Genomic DNA, 22,526 nt, shown 5'->3' with positions numbered 1-22,526 from the left:
AAAAAGATTTAAAAAAATAAATGTAAATACAACCACCATATGATCCAGCAATCTCACTTCTGGGTATAAACCCAAAGGAAGTGAAATCAGGATCTTGAAGAGATCTCTGCACCCTATGTTTTTTCATAATTATTCACAATAGCCAAGATGTGGAAACAACCCAAATATCTTTCACCCAATAGATAAAGAAGATGTAGGGTGTGTGTGTGTGTGTGTGTGTGTGTGTGTGAATATTTTATATTCCAGTGTGTGTATTGTGTGCATAGGCGTGTGTGTAAACATGGAATATTTTTCAGCCACAAAAAAGAAGGAACTCCTGCCCTTTGTGACAACGTGGATGGACCTTGAAGGCATTATGCTCAGTGAAAGAAACCAGACAAAGAAATATTGTATGATCTCATTTATATGCAGAATCTAAAAAATCCAAACTTATAGAAACAGAAAAGAAAATGGTGGTTGTTGGGGGTGAGGAGAAGGGGGAGATGTTGGTCAGGGGGGTGAAAACCTCCAGTTTTTACCCAGAACAAACAAGTTCCGGGGATCTAATGCACAGCCCTGGGATTATAGATAACAATACCATACTATATACTTGAAAGTTGCTAAGAGAGGAGATCTTGAATGTTCTCACCACACAAAAAGAAATGGTAGTTGTGTGATGCAATGAGGGTATGCTAAGGTTGCAGTGGTAATCGCATTGCAACATTTAAGTACATCCAATCAAAGGTGTTGTGCATCTTACATTTATACCATGTTGTATGTTAATGATATTCCGATAAATCTGGGAAAAAATAGTAACCTGGTTGAAACCTCACCCTGGAGCAGGGTTTTTTTCTTAGATTGCCAACAGCAATTAACCAAAACTCTTCTGACCTCTGGACTTCTAACGTGTCTTCTACCCCCCTTTGCCACATGATCTGTTTATCCATTCACTCTGAAAACAAAACAGGAGAACCCACTGTCTGTATGCCAGGCACTGTATTGGGTTCTGTAGCTTTGAAAAAATGGAGATGCTGACTTGAGTCCCTGCCCACAAGGAGGTGGCAGAGGAGGCCAACTTGTGACCAGAGACCTGCCCGGTGACAGAAGAACACAGTAAGAGAGCCAGACGCGTGCCCTGGATGCAAAGGGAAACCACAGCTGCCTGGAGCGTGTAAAACAGGTCAAGAGAGGGCCGTGGTGCTGAGCCTTGACTGCCGGAGCCGGTAAGTGAAGGAGGAGAGAGAACAAAGGGGCCAGGAGCGGCCCCCCAAGCCAGGCTAGACAGAAGGAGCAGGAGGCGGGAGGCACTTTGGAGGTGAGTGGTGTTCCAAAAACAACAGGAAGATTGAGCTGGGTGGTCAGGGGTGTTTCATGCCAATAAATAAGTTTACATTTTACCCAGTAGGAAGCTGGAACCCCCCAAAGCAGGGAAAGGGCCACAGTCAGAGTTGTGTTCTCACAAAAGCATGGAGAACAGGTTGGGAGATCCAGGTGAGAGTCGGTGGGGGGGGGGGGGAGGCCACCTGCTTCCAGGTACAGATCAGGAGGGCTTCACACAGACCAATGGCTCTCTGCAGGAGGGCGTTTTTGCCCCCCAGGAGATAGAGGGGTACCTCGGAGATATCGCGGGTTCCGTTCCAGACCACTGCAGAAAAGCTAATATTGCAATAAAGTGAGTCAAGGGAGGTGTTGGTTTCCCGGTGCACGGAAGGCACGTTTGCACCACACTGCGGCGTGTGACGTGTGCCCCAGCACCGCGGCCAAAACGACAGTGGACACACCTCCGTGAAAAGCGACTTTATTGCTGAAACGTGCTAACCACCGTCTGAGCTTCCAGCGGGTCCTAATCCTCTTGCTGGAGGGGGTCCTGTCCGACGGTGACGGCTGCTGACCGGGCAGGGTTGTGGGCGCTGAAGGCCGGGGTGGCTGTGCAGCGTCTGAAAATAAGACAGCGGGGACGTTGGCCACACCGGGTGGCTCTTCCCGTCATGAATGATTTCTCTGTGGCGGGCAGTGCCGTTTGATGGCATTTTACCCAGAGGAGAACTTTCCCCGAACCGGGGTCTGTCCTCTCAGCCCCCGCGGCTGCTTCCCCGGCCAGGCTTCCGGAACGTTCCAAATCCCTTGTGACCGTGTCTTCGCGGCATCTCCACTGGGAGGAGATGCCACCTCAGGAAGTCGCTTTCTTTGCTCCTCTTCGTCCGTCCAGGTTTCATCCTGAGATGGTGGCGACCCCGTCCCCTCTTCAGGCTCCACTTCTGATCCCAGTTCTCTTGCTGTTTCTACCGTGTCCACAGTGACTTCCTCCACTGAGGTCCTGAACCCTCCATGTCCTCTCCAGGAGGGTTGGAATCACCTTCTTCCAAACTCCGGATTATGTTGATAATCTGATCTCTTCCTGTAATCACGAACGTTCTTAATAGCTTCTAGAACGGTGAATCCTTCCCAGAAGGTTTTCAGTCACCTTCAGGTGCATCTGAGGAGTCCAAGTGTGGCTGGTGTGGCCTTCTGTCCAGACCCCTGCAACTCTCTCCACACGAGCAGGAGGCCTTGTTGCCTTCTTACCACCCATGTGTTCCCGGAGGAGCGCTTTTCATTTCCTTCCTCAGCATTTCCTTCCACTTTCACAACTTGGCTCACTGATGCCCAAGACCTAGCTTCTGACCCACCTTGGTTTTCAAAATGCCTTCCACACTGAGCTCAGTCACGTCTAGTTTTTTTTTCCCCCCTAATTGAATAAGAATTTTTTTAATATGAAATTTATTGTCAAATTGGTTTCCATACAACACCCAGTGCTCACCCCAACAGGTGCCCTCCTCAATGCCCATCACCCACCTTCCCCTCCCTCCTACCCCCCATCAACCCTCAGTTTATTCTCAGTTTTTAAGAGTCTCTTATGGTTGGCCTCCTTCCCTCTCTGTAACTTGTTTTCCCCATTCCCCTCCCCCATGGTCTTCTGTTAAGTTTCTCAGGATCCACATAAGAGTGAAAACATATAGTATCTGTCTTTCTCTTAAGACTTATTTCACTTAGCATAACACTCTCCAGTTCCATCGCAGAGTGGCTGCACCAGTTTGCATTCCCACCAACAGTGCAAGAGGGTTCCCGTTTCTCCACATCCTCGCCAGCATCTATAGTCTCCTGACTTGTTCATTTTGGCCACTCTGACTGGCGTGAGGTGATATCTGAGTGTGGTTTTGATTTGTATTTCCTTGATGAGGAGCGACGTTGAGCATCTTTTCATGTGCCTGTTGGCCATCTGGGTGTCTTCTTTAGAAAAGTGTCTATTCATGTCTTCTGCCCATTTCTTCACTGGATTATTTGTTTTTCGGGTGTGGAGTTTGGTGAGTTCTTTATAGATTTTGGATACTAGCCCTTTGTCGGATATGTCATTTGCAAATATCTTTTCCCATTCCTTCAGTTGCCTTTTAGTTTTGTTGATTTTAAAGTGAGAGACATATGACCCTTCCTTTCACTCGCACACTTAGGGGCCACTGTGGGTGGTTAATTGGCCTCATTTCCATATTGTTGCATCTCAGGGACTAGGGGGGCCTGAGCAGAGGGAGATGGATGGGAGAAGGGACAGGTGGTGAAGCGGCCAGACCACCCGTGATGTGTAGCCATTAAATCCACCTTCTCATACGGGTGTAGTTTGAGATGCCCTGTAACAGTTACAGCAGTCACATCCAGGATCCCTGAACACCGATCACCAATAGCAAATACAATAATAATGAAAACATTTGAAATAATGTGAGAATGACCAAAATCTGACACAGAGACACGAAGTGAGCAAATGTTGGAAAAATGGCCCCGATAGACTTGCCCAATGCAATGGTTTCCCCAAACCTTCCATTTGTATAAAACACAGTATCTGCATGGGGCAATACGGCGAAATACAAGAAAACAAACAGGCCTCTGCTAGTCAATGTCCCAAGACTTTTCTGGTTGTCACAACCGGGGCGGGGGGTGGGGGGGTGGGGGCGGGGAGTGGGGGCGGCCGGCATCTAGTGAATAGAGGCCAGGATGCCGCTAAAGGTGCCATGGTGCATAGGACAGAATTCACACACAGAATTGTCAGACTCAAAATATGAATAGTACCAGGGTCCCTCATGACCAATGACCCTGCATTTGGAAGGTGGTGGAATTTTCCCTTTGCAAACCAGCCTTCCCTAATCAGAGATAAAGCTTATGATGTCCCTCATTAGCCCAAAGATCTAATCAAGGGATTCAGATGCCCTCCCCTGCAGCCCCCCACCCTGCCCTGGGACCCCCAGTGGAGCTGGGGAGGCCCCTATGAAGCTCTTTCTTTCCCACTCTCTAGATTATCTCCAATTATCTCTGGTGTGCTGTGACTTTCTAGAAACAGCGTCAAGATTTAGCAATGGGAAAACTGAGCTGTGATCTCTGGCCTACCAACCCCAGACACTAGACCCATCTTCACATATTCCGCTGCCCCTCCCCGCCAGAACAGGCCTGCTGCCCCCTACGTCATCCCCAAGGCCATCAGCTCTGCCCCTTTAAGAGAGGCAGGTGGCCCAGAACTTAAAGGACTCAGTCTTTGCCCAAGTGTTATCTGTAACAGTTGTCAATCATTAACCCCAAGAAGAGAGAGACTTATTTCAGAAACCAAGGTCACCCACAATGGGAGGGACGAGAGCCAAACACAGAGCATGATGAGCTAGGGAAAAGAGCTGCTCACAAAGCAATGAGGCTGAATTCCAGAACTTCACACCTCAACTCCCCCGCCTGAGTCAAAAACAATGGCTTCACCCAGCACTCTGCCCAAGAAGTGTTCGTTTTGTCTCCGGTTCCTTGAGGTCGTTCTTAAAGACACCTCTGTCCCGCATGGTCTCCCCTGCATTCCCTCAGGCTTCTCCCACCCCCACATTTCCACAGGAGTACACAACGTGGTCTTCACCCTGTCCACGCCATCTGGGACATCTCCACCTCTGCCTTCCTGGACACAGTGCCCCATTCCACCTAGAACCCCCACCCTGCTCAGGGTCCCAGGAGCACACTACATCTCAGCCCCAAGGCTCCGCTCCTCCCTGACCCCTGCCCAGGGCACCCTCCTCCTCCTCAGTCCCTCATACACCCCAAAACCCCACTCAGGCTCTTATCTGTGAGCCCTTGGGTCAGCAGCCCTGAGCTCAGGGCTCAGAATTCACTCGCCTGCCGTGGACTGGCATCTGAAAGGGGGGACATGTAAAGAGGTTGTGATGAATTGAATGATGTCCCCCAAATTTCATATCCTTCCTGGAACCTCAGACTGTGACCTTATTTGGAAATAGGATCGCTACAGATGTAATCAGTGAAGATGAAGTAGGGCAGGCCCCGAATTAAGTAACTGGTGTCTTTATAAGAGGAGGGACCCAGAGACAGAGAACCACAGAAAACACCAGGTGACAATGGGGGCAGAGATGGGGTGATGTGTCTACAAGCCAAGGAAGCAAGGGACACCAAGGGTTGGCTGTGACCCTAGAAGCTAGAAGAGGCCAGGAGGGACCTCCCCGAGGACCTTCAGAGCGAGCCTGTTCCTGCCAACACCTTCATCTCAGACTTTCAGGCTTCGAAACTGTAAGGAAAAAGTGTTCTGTTGTTTTAAGCCCCGCAGTTAGTCCTGCTTGGCTGCCACGGCCCTGGGAATGTGGTGTGAAGGGGCCGGAGCCTAGACCGGGGGAGTCTTGGAGTCCGAGGGGCATCTCTTTCTAAACTCCGGCAGAACTCATCCTCGGGCATAGCTCGTGTCACTTTTATTCTATGCTACCTGTCCTGTGATTTACCTTTCCGTGTACACTTTGGGTTGGCCTTTACATGAAAAGGGAGATTCAGGCTTGTACGTCCCACCTCCCTGCCTGCCTACAAAAGTACTCCTGTCCTCGTCCTTCATCCCCCAGGTGGGAGGCCTGTGATGCTTCCTGTCCCCTCTACCTGTCCTCTCTACCTTGTCCCCTTTACCTGTCCCCTCTACCCTGTCCTCTCTACATGTCCTCTCTACCATGTCCCTTCTACCTATCCCCTCTACCCTGTCCTCTCTACCTTGTCCCCTTTACCTGTCCCCTCTACCATGTCCTCTCTACCTGTCCTCTCTACCTGTCCCCTCTACCTGTCCTCTCTACCTTGTCCCCTTTACCTGTCCCCTCTACCCTGTCCCCTCTACCCTGTCCTCTCTACCTGTCCTCTCCACCCTGTCCCCTCTACCCTGTCCCCTCTATCTATCCTCTCTACCTGTCCTCTCTACCCTGTAGCCTCTACCTATCTTTTCTATCCTGTCCTCCCCACCCTGTCCCCTCTACCCTGTCCCCTCTAACTATCCTCTCTACCCTGTCCCCTCTACCCTGTCCTCTCTACCTGTCCTCTCTACCCTGTCCCCTCTACCCTGTCCTCCCTACCCTGTCCCCTCTACCTGTCCTCTCCACCCTGTCCCCTCTACCTATCCTCTCTACCTGTCCTCTCTACCCTGTACCCTCTACCTATCTTTTCTATCCTGTCCTCCCCACCCTGTCCCCTCTACCCTGTCCCCTCTAACTATCCTCTCTACCCTGTCCCCTCTACCCTGTCCTCCCTACCCTGTCCTCTCTACCTGTCCTCTCTACCCTGTCCCCTCTACCTGTCCCCTGTACCATGTCCCTTCTACCTGTCCTCTCTACCTTGTCCCCTCTACCATGTCCCCTCTACCCTGTCCCCTCTACCCTGTCCTCTCTACCTGTCCTCTCTACCCTGTCCTCTCTACCCTGTCCCCTGTACCATGTCCCTTCTACCTGTCCTCTCTACCTGTCCCCTCTACCCTGTCCCCTCTACCCTGTCCTCTCTACCTGTCCCCTCTACCTATCCTCTCTATCCTGTCCCCTCTACCCTGTCCTCTCTACCTGTCCTCTCTACCATGTCCCCTCTACCTATCCCCTCTACCCTGTCACCTCTACCTGTCCTCTCTACCTGTCCTCTCCACCCTGTCCTCTCTACCTGTCCCCTCTACCCTGTCCTCTCTACCTGTCCCCTCTACCTATCCTCTCTATCCTGTCCTCTCTACCTGTCCTCTCTACCCTGTCCCCTCTACCCTGTCCCCTCTACCTGTCCTCTCTACCCTGTCCCTTCTACCCTGTCCCCTCTACCCTGTCCTCTCTACCTGTCCCCTCTACCTATCCTCTCTATCCTGTCCCCTCTACCCTGTCCTCCCTACTATCCTCTCTAGCCTGTCTTCTCTACCCTGTCTCCTCTACCATGTCCCCTCTACCTATCCCCTCTACCCTGTCACCTCTACCCTGTCCTCTCTACCTGTCCTCTCTACCCTGTCCTCTCTACCCTGTCCCCTCTACCTGTCCCCTCTACCATGTCCCTTCTACCTGTCCTCTCTACCCTGTCCCCTCTACCCTGTCCTCTCTACCCTGTCCCCTCTACCTGTCCCCTGTACCATGTCCCTTCTACCTGTCCTCTCTACCCTGTCCCCTCTACCCTGTCCTCTCTACCTGTCCTCTCTACCCTGTCCTCTCTACCCTGTCCCCTCTACCCTGTCCTCTCTACCTGTCCTCTCTACCCTGTCCTCTCTACCCTGTCCCCTCTACCTATCCCCTGTACCATGTCCCTTCTACCTGTCCTCTCTACCCTGTCCCCTCTACCCTGTCCTCTCTACCTGTCCTCTCTACCCTGTCCTCTCTACCCTGTCCCCTCTACCCTGTCCTCTCTACCTGTCCTCTCTACCCTGTCCTCTCTACCCTGTCCCCTCTACCTATCCCCTGTACCATGTCCCTTCTACCTGTCCTCTCTACCCTGTCCCCTCTACCCTGTCCTCTCTACCTGTCCTCTCTACCCTGTCCTCTCTACCCTGTCCCCTCTACCTGTCCCCTGTACCATGTCCCTTCTACCTATCCTCTCTACCCTGTCCCCTCTACCCTGTCCTCTCTACCTGTCCTCTCTACCCTGTCCTCTCTACCTGTCCTCTCTACCCTGTCCCCTCTACCTGTCCCCTGTACCATGTCCCTTCTACCTGTCCTCTCTACCCTGTCCCCTCTACCCTGTCCCCTCTACCCTGTCCTCTCTACCTGTCCTCTCTACCCTGTCCTCTCTACCCTGTCCCCTCTACCTATCCCCTGTACCATGTCCCTTCTACCTGTCCTCTCTACCCTGTCCCCTCTACCCTGTCCTCTCTACCTGTCCTCTCTACCCTGTCCTCTCTACCCTGTCCCCTCTACCTGTCTCCTGACCATGTCCCTTCTACCTGTCCTCTCTACTCTGTCCCCTCTACCCTGTCCTCTCTACCTGTCCTCTCTACCCTGTCCTCTCTACCTGTCCTCTCTACCATGTCCCCTCTACCTGTCCCCTGTACCATGTCCCCTCTACCTATCCTCTCTACCTGTCCTCTCTACCCTGTCCCCTCTACCTGTCCCCTCTACCCTGTCCCCTCTACCTATCCTCTCTACCTGTCCTCTCTACCCTGTCCCCTCTACCTATCTTCTCTATCCTGTCCTCCCCACCCTGTCCACTCTACCCTGTCCTCTCTACCTGTCCTCTCTACCCTGTCCTCTCTACCTGTCCTCTCTACCCTGTCCCCTCTACCTGTTCCCTGTACCATGTCCCTTCTACCTGTCCTCTCTACCCTGTCCTCTCTACCCTGTCCCCTCTACCTGTCCCCTGTACCATGTCCCTTCTACCTATCCTCTCTACCCTGTCCCCTCTACCTTGTCCTCTCTACCTGTCCTCTCTACCCTGTCCCCTCTACCTGTCCCCTGTACCATGTCCCTTCTACCTGTCCTCTCTACCCTGTCCCCTCTACCATGTCCCCTCTACCTATCCCCTCTACCCTGTCCCCTCTACCCTGTCCTCTCTACCCTGTCCTCTCTACCTGTCCCCTCTACCCTGTCCCCTCTACCCTGTCCTCTCTACCTGTCCTCTCTACCCTGTCCTCTCTACCCTGTCCCCTCTACCTATCCCCTGTACCATGTCCCTTCTACCCTGTCCCCTCTACCCTGTCCTCTCTACCTGTCCCCTCTACCCTGTCCCCTCTACCCTGTCTTCTCTACCTGTCCTCTCTACCTGTCCTCTCTACCCTGTCCTCTCTACCCTGTCCCCTCTACCTATCCCCTGTACCATGTCCCTTCTACCCTGTCCTCTCTACCTGTCCTCTCTACCCTGTCCTCTCTACCTGTCCCCTCTACCTATCCTCTCTATCCTGTCCCCTCTACCCTGTCCTCTCTACCTGTCCTCTCTACCATGTCCCCTCTACCTGTCTTCTCTAGCCTGTCTTCTCTACCCTGTCTCCTCTACCCTGTCCTCTCTACCTGTCCTCTCTACCATGTCCCCTCTACCTATCCCCTCTACCCTGTCACCTCTACCTGTCCTCTCTACCTGTCCTCTCCACCCTGTCCTCTCTACCTGTCCCCTCTACCTATCCTCTCTATCCTGTCCTCTCTACCTGTCCTCTCTACCCTTTCCCCTCTACCTGTCCCCTCTACCCTGTCCCCTCTACCTATCCTCTCTACCTGTCCTCTCTACCCTGTCCCCTCTACCTATCTTCTCTATCCTGTCCTCCCCACCCTGTCCACTCTACCCTGTCCTCTCTACCTGTCCTCTCTACCCTGTCCCCTCTACCTGTTCCCTGTACCATGTCCCTTCTACCTGTCCTCTCTACCCTGTCCTCTCTACCCTGTCCCCTCTACCTGTCCCCTGTACCATGTCCCTTCTACCTATCCTCTCTACCCTGTCCCCTCTACCCTGTCCTCTCTACCTGTCCTCTCTACCCTGTCCTCTCTACCTGTCCTCTCTACCCTGTCTCCTCTACCTGTCCCCTGTACCATGTCCCTTCTACCTGTCCTCTCTACCCTGTCCCCTCTACCCTGTCCTCTCTACCTGTCCTCTCTACCTGTCCTCTCTACCCTGTCCCCTCTACCTGTCCCCTGTACCATGTCCCTTCTACCTGTCCTCTCTACCCTGTCCCCTCTACCTATCCTCTCTATCCTGTCCTCTCTACCTGTCCCCTCTACCTATCCTCTCTATCCTGTCCTCTCTACCTGTCCCCTCTACCCTGTCCCCTCTACCCTGTCCTCTCTACCTATCCTCTCTACCATGTCCCCTCTACCTATCCCCTCTATACCCTGTCCCCTCTACCCTGTCCCCTCTACCCTGTCCTCTCTACCTGTCCCCTCTACCCTGTCCCCTCTACCCTGTCCTCTCTACCTGTCCTCTCTACCATGTCCCCTCTACCTGTCCTCTCTAGCCTGTCTTCTCTACCCTGTCTCCTCTACCCTGTCCTCTCTACCTGTCCTCTCTACCATGTCCCCTCTACCTATCCCCTCTACCCTGTCACCTCTACCTGTCCTCTCTACCTGTCCTCTCCACCCTGTCCTCTCTACCTGTCCCCTCTACCCTGTCCTCTCTACCTGCCCCTCTACCTATCCTCTCTATCCTGTCCTCTCTACCTGTCCTCTCTACCCTGTCCCCTCTACCCTGTCCCCTCTACCCTGTCCCTTCTACCCTGTCTATCCTTTTATTTGCATCTGTTCTTGAAAATATGTCAGTTGCTCTGTGTGCACGTGTTTTAATTTATGTAATGGTATTGTGCTCTATCCTTCATCCTGTTTCTTCCTACGTTTTTTTTTCTTTAATGTTTATTTATTTTTGAGAGAGAGAGAGAGGCCATGCGGGGCTCGAACCCATAAGCAGAACCGTGAGATCATGACCTAAGCTCAAGTCGGAAGCCTAACAGACTGAGCCACCCAGGTGCCCCTCCTCTTATATTAAGAGCCACCCCAGTGAGTGGCTGTGTGGACCACTCCGCTGCTTCCACCAACTGCACGGTGCCCCAAGGTGCACACTGACTGCCTCTCGCTGGCTCCCTGTCCTGGTGATGGACACCCATATGGCCTCCAGCTCCCATTTCCACCACAGTGTGTGTCTGAGTCCTACCTGGTGGATCTGTGGGTGAATCTGTGGCATGTAGGCCAGAAGTAGCATCCCCGAGTCCCGTAGGGTGTGCAACTATCTAGGTGCCCATATACTGGGCCGGCCCTCCCGAAGGCTCTATCATCCGCAAGCCTCCCCACAGCCTCTGCTCGAGCTGCCCGTTTCGCCACATCTCCACCACCTCGCTTTCTCATTTCTGCCAGCAACGGGCATGAAATGAGATCTTGTTGTCGAGTGATCACATCGTTCTAATCCCCACCACATGGGAGCATCTCCTCGTGTCCCTGGACCATTTTGGTTTCCTCTTCTGTAAGTTGCCCCGAGGTCCCTTGCTTCCTCTTCCTGGCTTATTTGTAGGAGCTCCTAGATATAGTCCCTGTCACTTTGTTTTAAAAGCAGCTTTCTTGAGCTATTCACATACCATACAATCCACCGGTAAAGTTAATAATCAATGGATTTTAGTATGTTCACAGAAATGTGCAACATTTACCACCGTCAAGTTTAGAACGTTGTCATCCCCACACAAAGAAACTCCATATCCATTAGCTATCACTCCTAACCCGCTCCCCAGCCCTCGGCAACCACGAATTCTACTTTCTGCCTCTATAGATTAGCCTATTCTGGACATTTCATTTAAGTGGAAACATATACTATGTAGTCTTCTTTAACTGGCTTCTTTCATTTAGCATAATATTTTTTAAGATTCATCCATATTGTACCATGTATCAGTATTTCACTCTTTTTTCTTTTTTTTAATGTTTTTATTCATTTTTGAGAGAAAGAGAGACAGAGCATGAGTGAAGAAGGGGCAGAGAGAGAGAGAGAGAGAGAGACAGAATCCAAAGCAGGCCCCAGGATCAGAACTGTCAGCACAGAGCCCGATGTGGGGCTCGAACCCATGAAACGTGAGATCATGACCTAACTTCACCCTTTTTTTTTACGTTTATTTATTTTTTGGGACAGAGAGAGACAGAGCATGAATGGGGGAGAGGCAGAGAGGGAGGGAGACACAGAATCAGAAGCAGGCTCCAGGCTCCGAGCCATCAGCCCAGAGCCCGACACGGGGCTCGAACTCACGGACTGCGAGATCGTGACCTGAGCTGAAGTCAGACGCTCAACCGACTGAACCACCCAGGCGCCCCACTTCACCCTTTTTTAATGCCAAATACCATTCCAGTGTTTCTCCATTCATCAGGTGACAGACCTTTGGGTTTTTTCTACCTTTTGGCTGCTAGGAGCAACTGTGCTATGAACATCTGTTACAAGTTTCTGTGTGGACATATGTTTTCATTTCTCTTGGGTATTTAGATGGTTGCTCTGTGTTTAACTGTTGGAGGAAGTGCCAACAATTTCCACAGTGGCTGCTCCATTTACATTCCCATCCACAGTGCATGAGCGTTCTGATTTCTCCACATCCTCACCAACACTCGTTTTCTGGCTTTTTTACTCCAGCCAACCTGGTGGGTGTGAGGTCATAACTCATTATAATTTCGATTTGCATTTCCTTGATAGCTAATGATATGGGCATCTCTTCAAGTGCTTTTTGGTCATTTGTGTATCTTCTTTGGAGAAATATGTATTCATATCCTTTGCCCACTTTTTTCATTGAGTTGTCTTTTTTCTTATTGAGTTGCAAGTCCTTTATCAGATATATAATTTGCAAATCGTTTTCTCATATTCTCTGGGTTATCTTCACTTTCTTGATGGTGTCCCTTGAAATACAAAAGTTTATGATTTTGGTGAGGTCTGGTTTGTCTGTTTTTTCTTCGGTTGTTTCTGCTTTTGAGCCATGGCTAGGAATCCCTCCTAACTCAAAGTCAAGAAGATTTATTCTGGGGCACCTGGGTGGCTCAGTCAGTTAAGTGTCCAACTCTTGATTTCAGCTCAGATCATGATCTCACAGTCGTGCGACCAAACTCCACTCGGGACTCCACATTGAGCGTGGAGCCCACTTGGGATTCTCTCTTTTCCTCTCCCTCTGCCCCACCCCTGCTTGCTCTTGCTCTCTCAAAATAAACAATTTTTTTAAAAAGAACTCAAAAAATGAAGACTTATTCCTATGTTTTCTTCTAAGCGTTTTATAGTTTGGCTTTTACATGACGTCTTTGATCCATTTTGAGTTAATTTTTGTGTATAGTGTGAGCTAAGGGTCAAACTTCATTCTTTTATGTGTGGTCCCTCTCTGTTCTAATCTTTACAAGTATCTTTTCCTGATCTGTCCTCACCCCATTATCCTGGTTATGATGTCCTTTGTAGAACGGAAACAGACTGCACTTCTCAATGTCAAGTTGTTCCTATAACTCTCTTTGTCTCTTTTGGACATCCTCAAGTCTCCATGGTGTTGGTGAGCCCATAATGGAAACTAACCAACCCTCAATCCTTCAGACAATGAAGTAGAAAGGATGTAAGAGATGTCATCACATCAATCATTTTAACCTTTAAAGCTAATCCCTTTCCTTAGAGACACCAAAGGCCTTCCGGAATTGCAAACAAGTAATAGGTTGACTAATTGTTTTCTCCTTCCTGATCTAGCTGCCAATAAATACCAAAATCACTTGCAATACAAGTAACAGGAAGATAATGATGAGAAATACAAAAGCCACATAAGAACAAAAGAACAGGAAGTCAAGACGTAGTGATGGGGGGAATAATGACCTCTCCTTCCAAGCCGCACACTATTCCCGATTCTATTCTTTCCCTCTGACCAGAAGCTCTCTCCTTTGCCCATGTTCCCCTTACCATCAACCTGAGCTACACAGTGCTGCTCCCCTCCCCACTCCCAGGTTCCCCAGCCATCTTGACTGACCTTGTCCCCAGCCAGCTCCTCCCTCCTTTCCCCATAGAGATGGCTAGTAAGACCTTCTGACTAACTTAGGGGCTTCTCCCTCCCAAGCTATTCCATCTCTGGTTCCCTATTCTACATATGGGTCACATTCTCTGTTGTTGATGTTGGTGTCTGTCTCTACCAGCCCCTGCCTTTGTCCATGTAACTGTTTCGAGTGAGGCTGCTTACTTACTAGTAAACTTGCCCTGGTCTTTATCTCTGACCTCTGAAACTCGCCACCTACTTTTTAATTTTTTAAGTTTATTTATTTATTTTGACAGAGAACAGAGCCCACGAGCAGGGAAGGGGCAGAAGGTGGGGGGGCAGAGAGAATCCCCAAGCAGGCTTTCTGTGCAGTTAGCACAGAGTTCGATGTGGGGCTCAAACTCACAAACCGTGAGATCATGACCCGAGCCAAAGTCAAAAGCTGATGCTTAACTGACTGAGCCACCTAGGCACCCCCAGAAACTCACCACCTACTTTAACAGATGACGGCATTGTGTGCGCAGCTCAAAATGGAGAAGATAGCACACAAGTCTCATGGAAGGTCCCCTGCGGCAGGAGGAATGATAGGGAGACAGATCTAGGACCATATGCTGTTTGGGAAAACAGAAGTGGACCCTGGTCACTACAGTGGTGAAGGACTGAGGAGTTTCCAGACGTGGGTCCTTGAAGGTGTAACAAGACCTTTCCTGGCTGCAGCAGCCAGAGCCCCGTGCACGTCCTCACGCTGCTTTATGCCAACTGTGGAACCCCTGAGCTGCAGTTCCTCACTTTGGCCAGCCCATGCCTTGCCCTGTCCCTCCCTCCAGGGCGGGGTCCATGGAGCCATAAAGCTCAAGGAGTCAGAGGCAAAGGCTGGTAGCGGAGGCAAGCCCACAGGGGAACACACAGGTGCGTTCTGGTGGGGGATGCAGGGGAAGGGGTGAAGGGGCGACTGGTGGGGATGGAAGCAGGGGGAGAAAGGTGTGGAGGGAAGGGGCAGGAGAAACACAGACACAAGGGGTGGGTGAGCCAGAATACAAGGGGCAAGAACCCAGAGGAAATGACTCCAGGGTGTAGCACACTCGTATGCAGCATAAACCGCCCAGGGGTGAGATAGGAAAGGCACAGAGAGGGCATGGATGCTGTTGTCAGGGTGCTGGGGATGAGAAGTGGGGAAGAAGGGCATGCCTCACGTTTCCCGGCCTGGGCTCTCCCTGGCTACCAATTCTCCTTCCTCCTGGGGCTTCATTGCCATTGTCCACCTCACCGGCTGCCCGCTTGGATGTCAGAGTAGAAGATTGTACCAGGAAAGGTAAAAGCTAAAAGAACAGCCAAGTTCAGGTTGAAAGGACCATGGATCTCCTCCACATCTCCCTCCTTAGCAAAGCAGAAAGAAATCTGGACCTAAGAGATTATTAAAAAAAAAAAAAAAAAAGGGTGGGGGGAGCCTGACCGAGAAGAGACATATGGAGGAACTTAAATGCTTATCACTAAGTGGAAGAAGCCGATCTGGAAAAGCTGTGCAGTGTAGGGTTCCAGCTGCGTGACATCCCAGAGAAGGCAAAACTATAGAGACAATAAAAGGGTCAGTGGTGGCCACAGGTTTGAGGGAAAGGAGGGATGAACGGATGGAGCACAGAGGATTTTTAGGCCAGAAAAACTGCTCTGTACAATACTATAATGATGGATGCATGGCATGGCACATTTGCCAAACCCCATAGAATGTACAACAGCAAGGGTGACCCCTAATGTCGACTGTGGACTTTGGGTGACCTTGGTGTGTCCGTGTGAGTTCATAGATGATAGCAAATGGCCCACTTTAGAGAAGAACATTGTTCATTGGGAAGCTGCATATGAGTAGGGGTCAGAGGTACCCGGAAAATCTCTGTATCTTGTGCTCAATTTTGCTGTGATCCCAGAACTGCTCTAAAAAGTAAAATCTACTAAAAAAAAAAAAAAAGGGGGGGGGGGCGGGGGGGTGAGCCTTGGCAAATTTAATAGCAGATCACACGTTCACCCCATGTCCTTTTGCTGGCTCTGGATTCACCCAGCAGTCCTGAAGTCTCCTGTGAGTCCCTAAGGCCCTCCCACCAGGGCCAGGGGAGAAGATGAGAAACCCAGAGGGGGCTCTAGTGGCAGCCCTGGGGGTGGGAAAATGACGTGAAGAGCCTGACACAGTCCCCCAAAATGGAAGGGGGAGAGGCATCTCCCTGAATGCCACTTGGGATGGCCCCACATGGCTAGCAGTTGCAAGCTGAGGGCTCCACCAGAAGTGTCAAAACATTCTGGAGCAGGGCTGGCCACCCCGTCCACACCCTCAGAGCCTCAGGTCTACAGCCTAATCGCAGTCGAATGACTTTACATTGCCTCCATTTTTACATATGTTGGTATCACAGACCGTATCTTTGTAGTTGACTTTAAAAAGAAGAGTAGGGGCGCCTGGGTGGCTCAGTCAGTTTAGCGTCCGACTCTTGACTTCGGCTCAGGTCACGATCTCATGGTTCTTGAGTTCAAGCCCCGCATCAGGCTGTCAGTGCAGAGCCTGCTTGGGATTTTCTCTCTCTCTCTCTCTCTCTCTCTCTCTCTCTGCCCCTCCCTGATTCATGCGCGCACTCTCGCTCTCTCTCTCAAAATGAATAAATAAACTTAAAAAAAATTAAAAAGAAGAGTAGCTAGGATTTCTTGGGTGCTTCCTAGAAGGTAGGCATAATTCTAAACACGTTATCTTTATTGTCCAATTTATTTCTTGCACCAGTTCTAAAGGTAGCTGTCGCAGTCATTATTTCCATTGTGTAGTTGAAAAAGTGGAGGTCCAGAGACCCTGAGCTGCTTGCCCAAGGTCACACAGCTGGTCCTAGTGGTAACACATACGAGGACCCGAGCGCAAGCAACCTGACCCTGGGGCTGACTCTTTGAACTTCTACACTAAATTTCAAAATGTATCTACATGAAAAATATCATATTGTATCAGAAATGTAGTTTTGCTGTCAATACCTAATGACACAAGTAGCACTCAAGGTGGAGAGGTAAGAACCCAAAGTTCTGCCCTGCTGAGCAAAGACACAGAAAAGGGCTAAATGAGTTCATTAGGTAAGAAAATGCACAGGACTCACAGAGGCCTGCAGATGAGCAAGGAGAGGACAGAATTACAATTGATGGGAAGCAAAGACCTGAGCAGCATTGGGGCCCCCGCTGCCATGGAGGCCTGGCTCCCACTGGAATGGGTGAGGGAGGGGGCTGAGGCTGCAGGAAAACCACCCAGCCAAGGGACATCGCCGTGCAGGGCTCGTGGAAACTCACTGCCTCCCATAAAACAACTAAGTTCATCTCTGCTACTCCATTCCAGAGCCATGCAGCGAGAGACCCTGGCCCTTGGCTGGGCCATTGCCACCATCCTGGCGCTGCAGACAGTGGCCGCAACCAAGTGCACCCCACGGACCCTGCACCACAAGGCCAGGGTGTTCGAGGACCTGAGTGCCCAAGAGCTGAAGGCCGTGCGCAACTTCCTCTGGTCCCATAAGGAGCTGAGGCTGGAGCCTTCCCGAACACCGACCATGGCCAAGAACTCCGTGTTCCTCATTGAGATGCTGCTGCCCAAGAAGCAACACGTACTGAAATTTCTGGATAAAGGTGGGAGGCCTCCCGCGCGGGAGGCACGTGCCGTCATCTTCTTCGGAGCCCAGGAGCACCCCAACATCACCGAGTTCGCTGTGGGGCCCCTGCCATGGCCCTACTACATGAGAGAGCTGCCCCCCAAGCCTGGGCACCAGGCCACCTGGGCCTCCAGGCCCATCTCCTCGGCGGAGTATGCCCTCCTGGGCCACGCCCTGAAAGAGGCCACGAAGCCCCTGCACCAGTTTTTCCTCGATACCACAGGCTTCTCCTACCAAGATTGTCACTCCCGATGCCTGACTTTCACAGACGTGGCGCCTCGGGGCTTGGCCTCCGGCGAGCGCCGCTCTTGGTTTATCTTGCAGCTCTTTGTAGAAGGCTACTTCTTGCACCCCACTGGGCTGGAGCTCCTCCTGGATCACAGAAGCACCAACGCCCAAAACTGGACGGTGGAGCGGGTCTGGTACAATGGGAAGTTCTACCGGAGCCCGGAAGAGCTGGCGCGGAAGTACGAGGACGGAGAAGTAGACGTGGTGGTTCTGGAGGACCCATCGCCCAAGGGCAAGAGTGAAAAGAGCACGGAAGAGGAACCACCCCTCTTCTCCTCCTACAAGCCACGTGGGGACTTCCCCACCCCCATCAATGTGACTGGCCCCCGCCTGGTCCAGCCCCAAGGTCCCCGCTACCGGCTGGAGGGCAACACCGTGCTCTACGGCGGATGGAGCTTCTCCTTCAGGCTGCGTTCCTCCTCGGGGCTACAGGTCCTGAACGTGCACTTCGGGTGCGAGCGCGTAGCCTACGAGGTGAGCGTGCAGGAGGCGGTGGCGCTGTATGGAGGACACACGCCTGCGGGCATGCAGACCAAGTACATCGACGTGGGCTGGGGCCTGGGCAGCGTCACTCATGAGTTAGCCCCTGGCATCGACTGCCCGGACACAGCCACCTTCCTAGATGCCCTCCACTACTACGATGCCGATGACCCGGTGCGCTACCCCCGAGCCCTCTGTGTCTTTGAGATGCCCACGGGAGTGCCCCTCAGGCGACACTTCAATTCCAACTTCAGCGGCGGCTTCAACTTCTATGCAGGCCTGCAGGGCCAGGTGCTGGTGCTACGAACAACGTCAACAGTCTACAACTATGACTACATCTGGGACTTCATCTTCTACCCCAACGGGGTGATGGAGGCCAAGATGCATGCCACCGGCTACGTCCACGCCACCTTCTATACCCCGGAGGGGCTGCGCCATGGGACCCGCTTGCACACACACCTGCTTGGCAACATGCACACTCACTTAGTGCATTACCGCGTCGACCTGGATGTGGCAGGTAGAACTTGGGCTCTGGAAAGACCCTCCCACCAAACACTCGCATCATAAAATCAGGAGCCTTTGCCCAGCCTGCTTCTCTGAACACTGCAGTGCTAGAAATTTGTGAGCCCCTGAAAAGCAGTGAATGTGACACCCTGCCCTTCCCCGGCAAGGGGGCTGCATTGGCCCCCCTGCAAGGGGACGGATTAGGCAGAAAGGTGCACTTGCAGAGGGTCACGGTGGAGACATTGCCTTGGAGTATAGGAAATGTCGCTGCCCAGCACCCTAAGATGTCATCCACAATACTCCTTGTCTCCTGGATTGATGATGTCCCCATAGAATATGGCAGGAGCATCATGACAGACTTGGCTTGACCTCAAATCACTATCAGAACAGGCCTGACTCGGAGTCTTCTCCTCGTTCCTCCACGGTTTCTTGGTTTTAATCCCTTCCTCCTACCCCTACAGCAAGCTCGGTGTGCATCCCCGAGATCCTCTGTGCTCCTCTCCTGGTGGTTTGCTCTCAGAGGGCGTCTGGGATGGGGATCCAAGCACAGAATGAGGATATTTCAGGTCAGGGGGCTTGGTTCTCATCCTCCTTCTTCCTGCACACCTGTAGGCACCAAAAATAGCTTCCAGACCCTGCAGATGAAGCTAGAAAATATCACCAATCCCTGGAGCCCCAGACACCAGCTGGTGCAGCCGACCCTGGAGCAGACAAGTTACCACCGGGAGCGCCAGGCGGCCTTTCGCTTCAGACAGCCTCTGCCCAAGTACCTGCTCTTTGCCAGTCCCAGGGAGAACCGCTGGGGCCATAAGCGCAGCTACCGACTTCAGATCCACTCCATGGCCGACCAGGTGCTGCCCCTGGGTTGGCAGGAGGAGCAGGCTGTCACCTGGGCCAGGTAAGGGAGGCTTAGGAGGCAGAGAAGGGCCCCAGGCTCCTCTCAGTGTTCAAATGTCTGTGTGCATCCATGCTTCTATCTACGAGATTCTGAGTCCCCTTGGTGGTGTCTCTGGACCTGCGAGCACGTGTGTGTCTGGGGCTCTGTGTTTGGGGAAGGGGGAGGGGTGGAGGGCCTTGCCAAGCACCAGAGCCTCGGTTGACAGTCGGTCAGTCTGGCTGACACCCCGGAGATAATCTCACATTTGGGGGAAGGCAGTAACTTTCCGCCATCGTTCGGAAGGGCTGGGAGGTTCCCTGGCCCCCAAAGCCACCTGGTGTCTCTTCTGGGCAGGTACCCCCTGGCCGTGACCAAGTACCGGGAATCAGAAGTGTGCAGCAGCAGCATCTATAACCAGAATGACCCCTGGGACCCACCTGTGGTCTTTGAGGAGTTTCTTAAAAACAATGAGAACATCGAAAATGAGGTATTGGCCCCGCCTTCCCCAAGCCCTAGCCCGAGACCAGATCTGTGCCCGGTTCCAAGATGGACGGCAGCTGCTCGCCATGTGGCGGGCAAGCTCAGTGGTCTGCCCCCTTAAAAATGGGGTCTGAGGGAGGCACCTGGGTGGCTCAGTCGGTTGAGCTTCTGACTTCGGCTCAGGTCATGATCTCACAGCTCGTGGGTTCAAGCTCTGCATCAGGCTCTGTGCTGGCAGCTCAGAGCCCGGAGCCTGCTTCAGATTCTGTGTCTCGTCTCTCTGACCCTCCCCCACTCACACTTTGTCTCACTCTATTTCTCAAAAATAAATAAATGTAAAAAAAAATTTTTAATGGGGTCTGAGGGGGCTGCCCACCCCTCTCCTCTCTGAGCCTCCCCTGCCCTGCCCACCCCTCTTTCCCACAGGACTTGGTGGCCTGGGTCACAGTAGGCTTCCTGCACATCCCCCACTCAGAGGACATCCCTAACACTGCCACACCGGGGAACTCCGTGGGCTTCCTGCTCCGGCCTTTCAACTTCTTCGATGAGGACCCATCCCTGGCGTCCAGAGACCCTGTGATCGTGTGGCCGCGGGACGGTGGCCCCAACTACGTCCAGCGCTGGATCCCTGAGGAGGAGGGGGACTGCTTAATGCCTGACCCTTTTAGTTATAATGGGACTTACAGGCCTGTGTGAAGGACCCCCGACTAACCCCACCTAGAAGCCCAAGTGCCCCCCAGGGACAGGCAACAAACCCCTCACGCTCCGCTCCTTGTGAGGCACAGGGGGCGAGGCCACGCAGTAGGTCATGCATGTGAGATACACTCAGATGAGAAAGCAAGTGGCCTTGACCTCCCTTCACCTTGGTCCACTCCACCCCAGAAAAGACCTCTATTACTAGGGCGAATGACACTCACCGAAATACTAGATTTACCTAGCAGATTGGCTTTAAAAAATAGACCAACAGCTGCGTCTTGGGAGTCTGCCGGGGCCTCTGGGATGTCGCTGGTGGGCATGCAAAGTGATTCAGCCAAGGAAGACGCTACAGAAAGCACCTTTACCCCGTGACACACTGATCCAACTCCTAGGGCTTTAACGCAGAGATCTACCTACCAACACGGGGAAAACATGAGCATGTGTGATTCACTACGGTAGCGTCCCTGATAGCCAAGTCTGGAAGCAACCCAAATATCCATCTACTAGTGAGATCCTGCAGGTCTGAATAAACAATGCTGCATCCACACAACGCAATTCCAGGTGATTGTGAAAGAAATTGTATGGGCGAGGACATTCTCTGCACTGGTGGGGAAAGGTCTTCGGGGTCTATATATGCCCTAGAAAGACAGGCAGGAAGATACTAATGAAATTGGTTGCCTGTCACACACAATTAGTGTGTAACAAAATACCACGGGCTGGGTGCCTTATAAACAGCAGAAGTTTATGGCTCGCAGTTCTGGAGGCTGAAGTCCAAGATCAGGGAGCCAGCGTGGGCAGGGGGAGGGCCCTGCTCTGGGTTGCAGACCTGATTTCTGGATATATCCTCACTCAGAGGAAGAGGGAGGGGGGTGGAAGGGTGGAGTAGAGGGAAGGACAGGGAGGGCGGGGCAATGGAGGGGCAGGTCAGTTTCTGGGTTCCTCCAGGTCCTGCCCACCCTAGGGAGAGCAATAATCGCCCACACAGCCACTGCCAGGGTGCCTTCTCTCCAGTGCTGACTTCTTGTTGTTGTTTTCAATGTTTATTTATTTTTGAGAGAGACAGAGACAGAGACAGAGAGACAGGGTGCAAGTGGGGAAGGGGCAGAGAGAGAGAAGGAGACAGAATCTGAAGCACACGCCAGGCTCTGAGCTGTCAGCACAGAGCCCGACATGGGGCTTGAATCCACAACCCGCGAGATTATGACCTGAGCCAAAGTCGGATGCTTCACCAACTGAGCCACCCAGGCGCCCCTAAAATTTGGATTTTAATGGTTTCGAATGGGTACTAGATTCTCCGGATTAAAAAAATAAAAACATGATCTCGCGGTTCGTGAGTTCAAGCCCCGCGTCAGGCTATGTGCTGACAGCTCGGAGCTCGGAGCCTACTTCGGATTCTGTGTCTCCCTCTCTCTTGGCCCCACCCCTGCTCATGTTCTGTCTCTCTCTTAAAAATAAATAAAACATGAAAAATAAATAAATAAATAAATAAATAAATAAAATCCAAATTTTAAAAGAGAAAGGGAGGGGAACGGAAGGGACCCCCGTTGCTCATTGATGGAACTGATGGAGAAAGCAGCCTGCTTCTTCCTGGGTCCCTACCTCTCCCCAGACTTTCTCCTCCAATCCCAAAGAGAAGACATGGAGAATATAATCAGCCCACAGATGCAGTTCTCTCTTCCCTATCACACCCCTGAATGAAGATCTGGGAGTTGGCCAACCCGTCCCATTCCTGTTCTTCATCGTCCGTCCAATTGTGGGGGGAGGGGTAGCCATCATTTTCTCCTTGCCCCGCACCTCACTGGTAGGAAGATCTGAGACTGGAGTTTGGGCTTTGGAGGGGCTAGAGAAAAGCTCCCCCACTTCC

At 52.1% G+C, this 22,526-nt stretch overlaps 1 protein-coding gene across 2 annotated transcripts; it reads left to right on the top strand.

Annotated features, from left to right (window-relative positions):
• The first annotated feature begins 929 nt into the window (after positions 1-929).
• AOC1 (amine oxidase copper containing 1) lies at positions 930-21,212 on the top strand. Of its 2 annotated transcripts, none has more exons than XM_058723825.1 (5): positions 930-1,202; positions 17,031-18,622; positions 19,222-19,507; positions 19,841-19,973; positions 20,393-21,212. In XM_058723825.1, exons 2-5 carry the CDS (start codon positions 17,035-17,037, stop codon positions 20,660-20,662), a joined length of 2,277 nt encoding a protein of 758 aa, XP_058579808.1. In that variant the 5' UTR covers positions 930-1,202; positions 17,031-17,034; the 3' UTR covers positions 20,663-21,212. The 2 variants fall into 2 exon arrangements, with proteins under 2 accessions (XP_058579808.1, XP_058579807.1); XM_058723824.1 differs by lacking the exon at positions 930-1,202 and adding an exon at positions 14,512-14,593.
• Positions 21,213-22,526: the final 1,314 nt, after the last annotated feature.

This window comes from Neofelis nebulosa, chromosome 4 (assembly GCF_028018385.1).
Source record: "Neofelis nebulosa isolate mNeoNeb1 chromosome 4, mNeoNeb1.pri, whole genome shotgun sequence".
Taxonomy (NCBI): Eukaryota; Metazoa; Chordata; class Mammalia; order Carnivora; family Felidae; genus Neofelis; species Neofelis nebulosa.
This window is presented reverse-complemented; position numbering and strand designations above follow the sequence as displayed.

Coding starts and splice junctions, on each gene's coding strand:
- AOC1 (XM_058723825.1), top strand. CDS start 17,035: ATGCAGCGAGAGACCCTGGCCCTTGGCTGGGCCATTGCCACCATCCTG. Junction 18,623..19,221: donor CGTCGACCTGGATGTGGCAG/GTAGAACTTGGG, acceptor GCACACCTGTAG/GCACCAAAAATAGCTTCCAG. Junction 19,508..19,840: donor CAGGCTGTCACCTGGGCCAG/GTAAGGGAGGCT, acceptor TCTTCTGGGCAG/GTACCCCCTGGCCGTGACCA.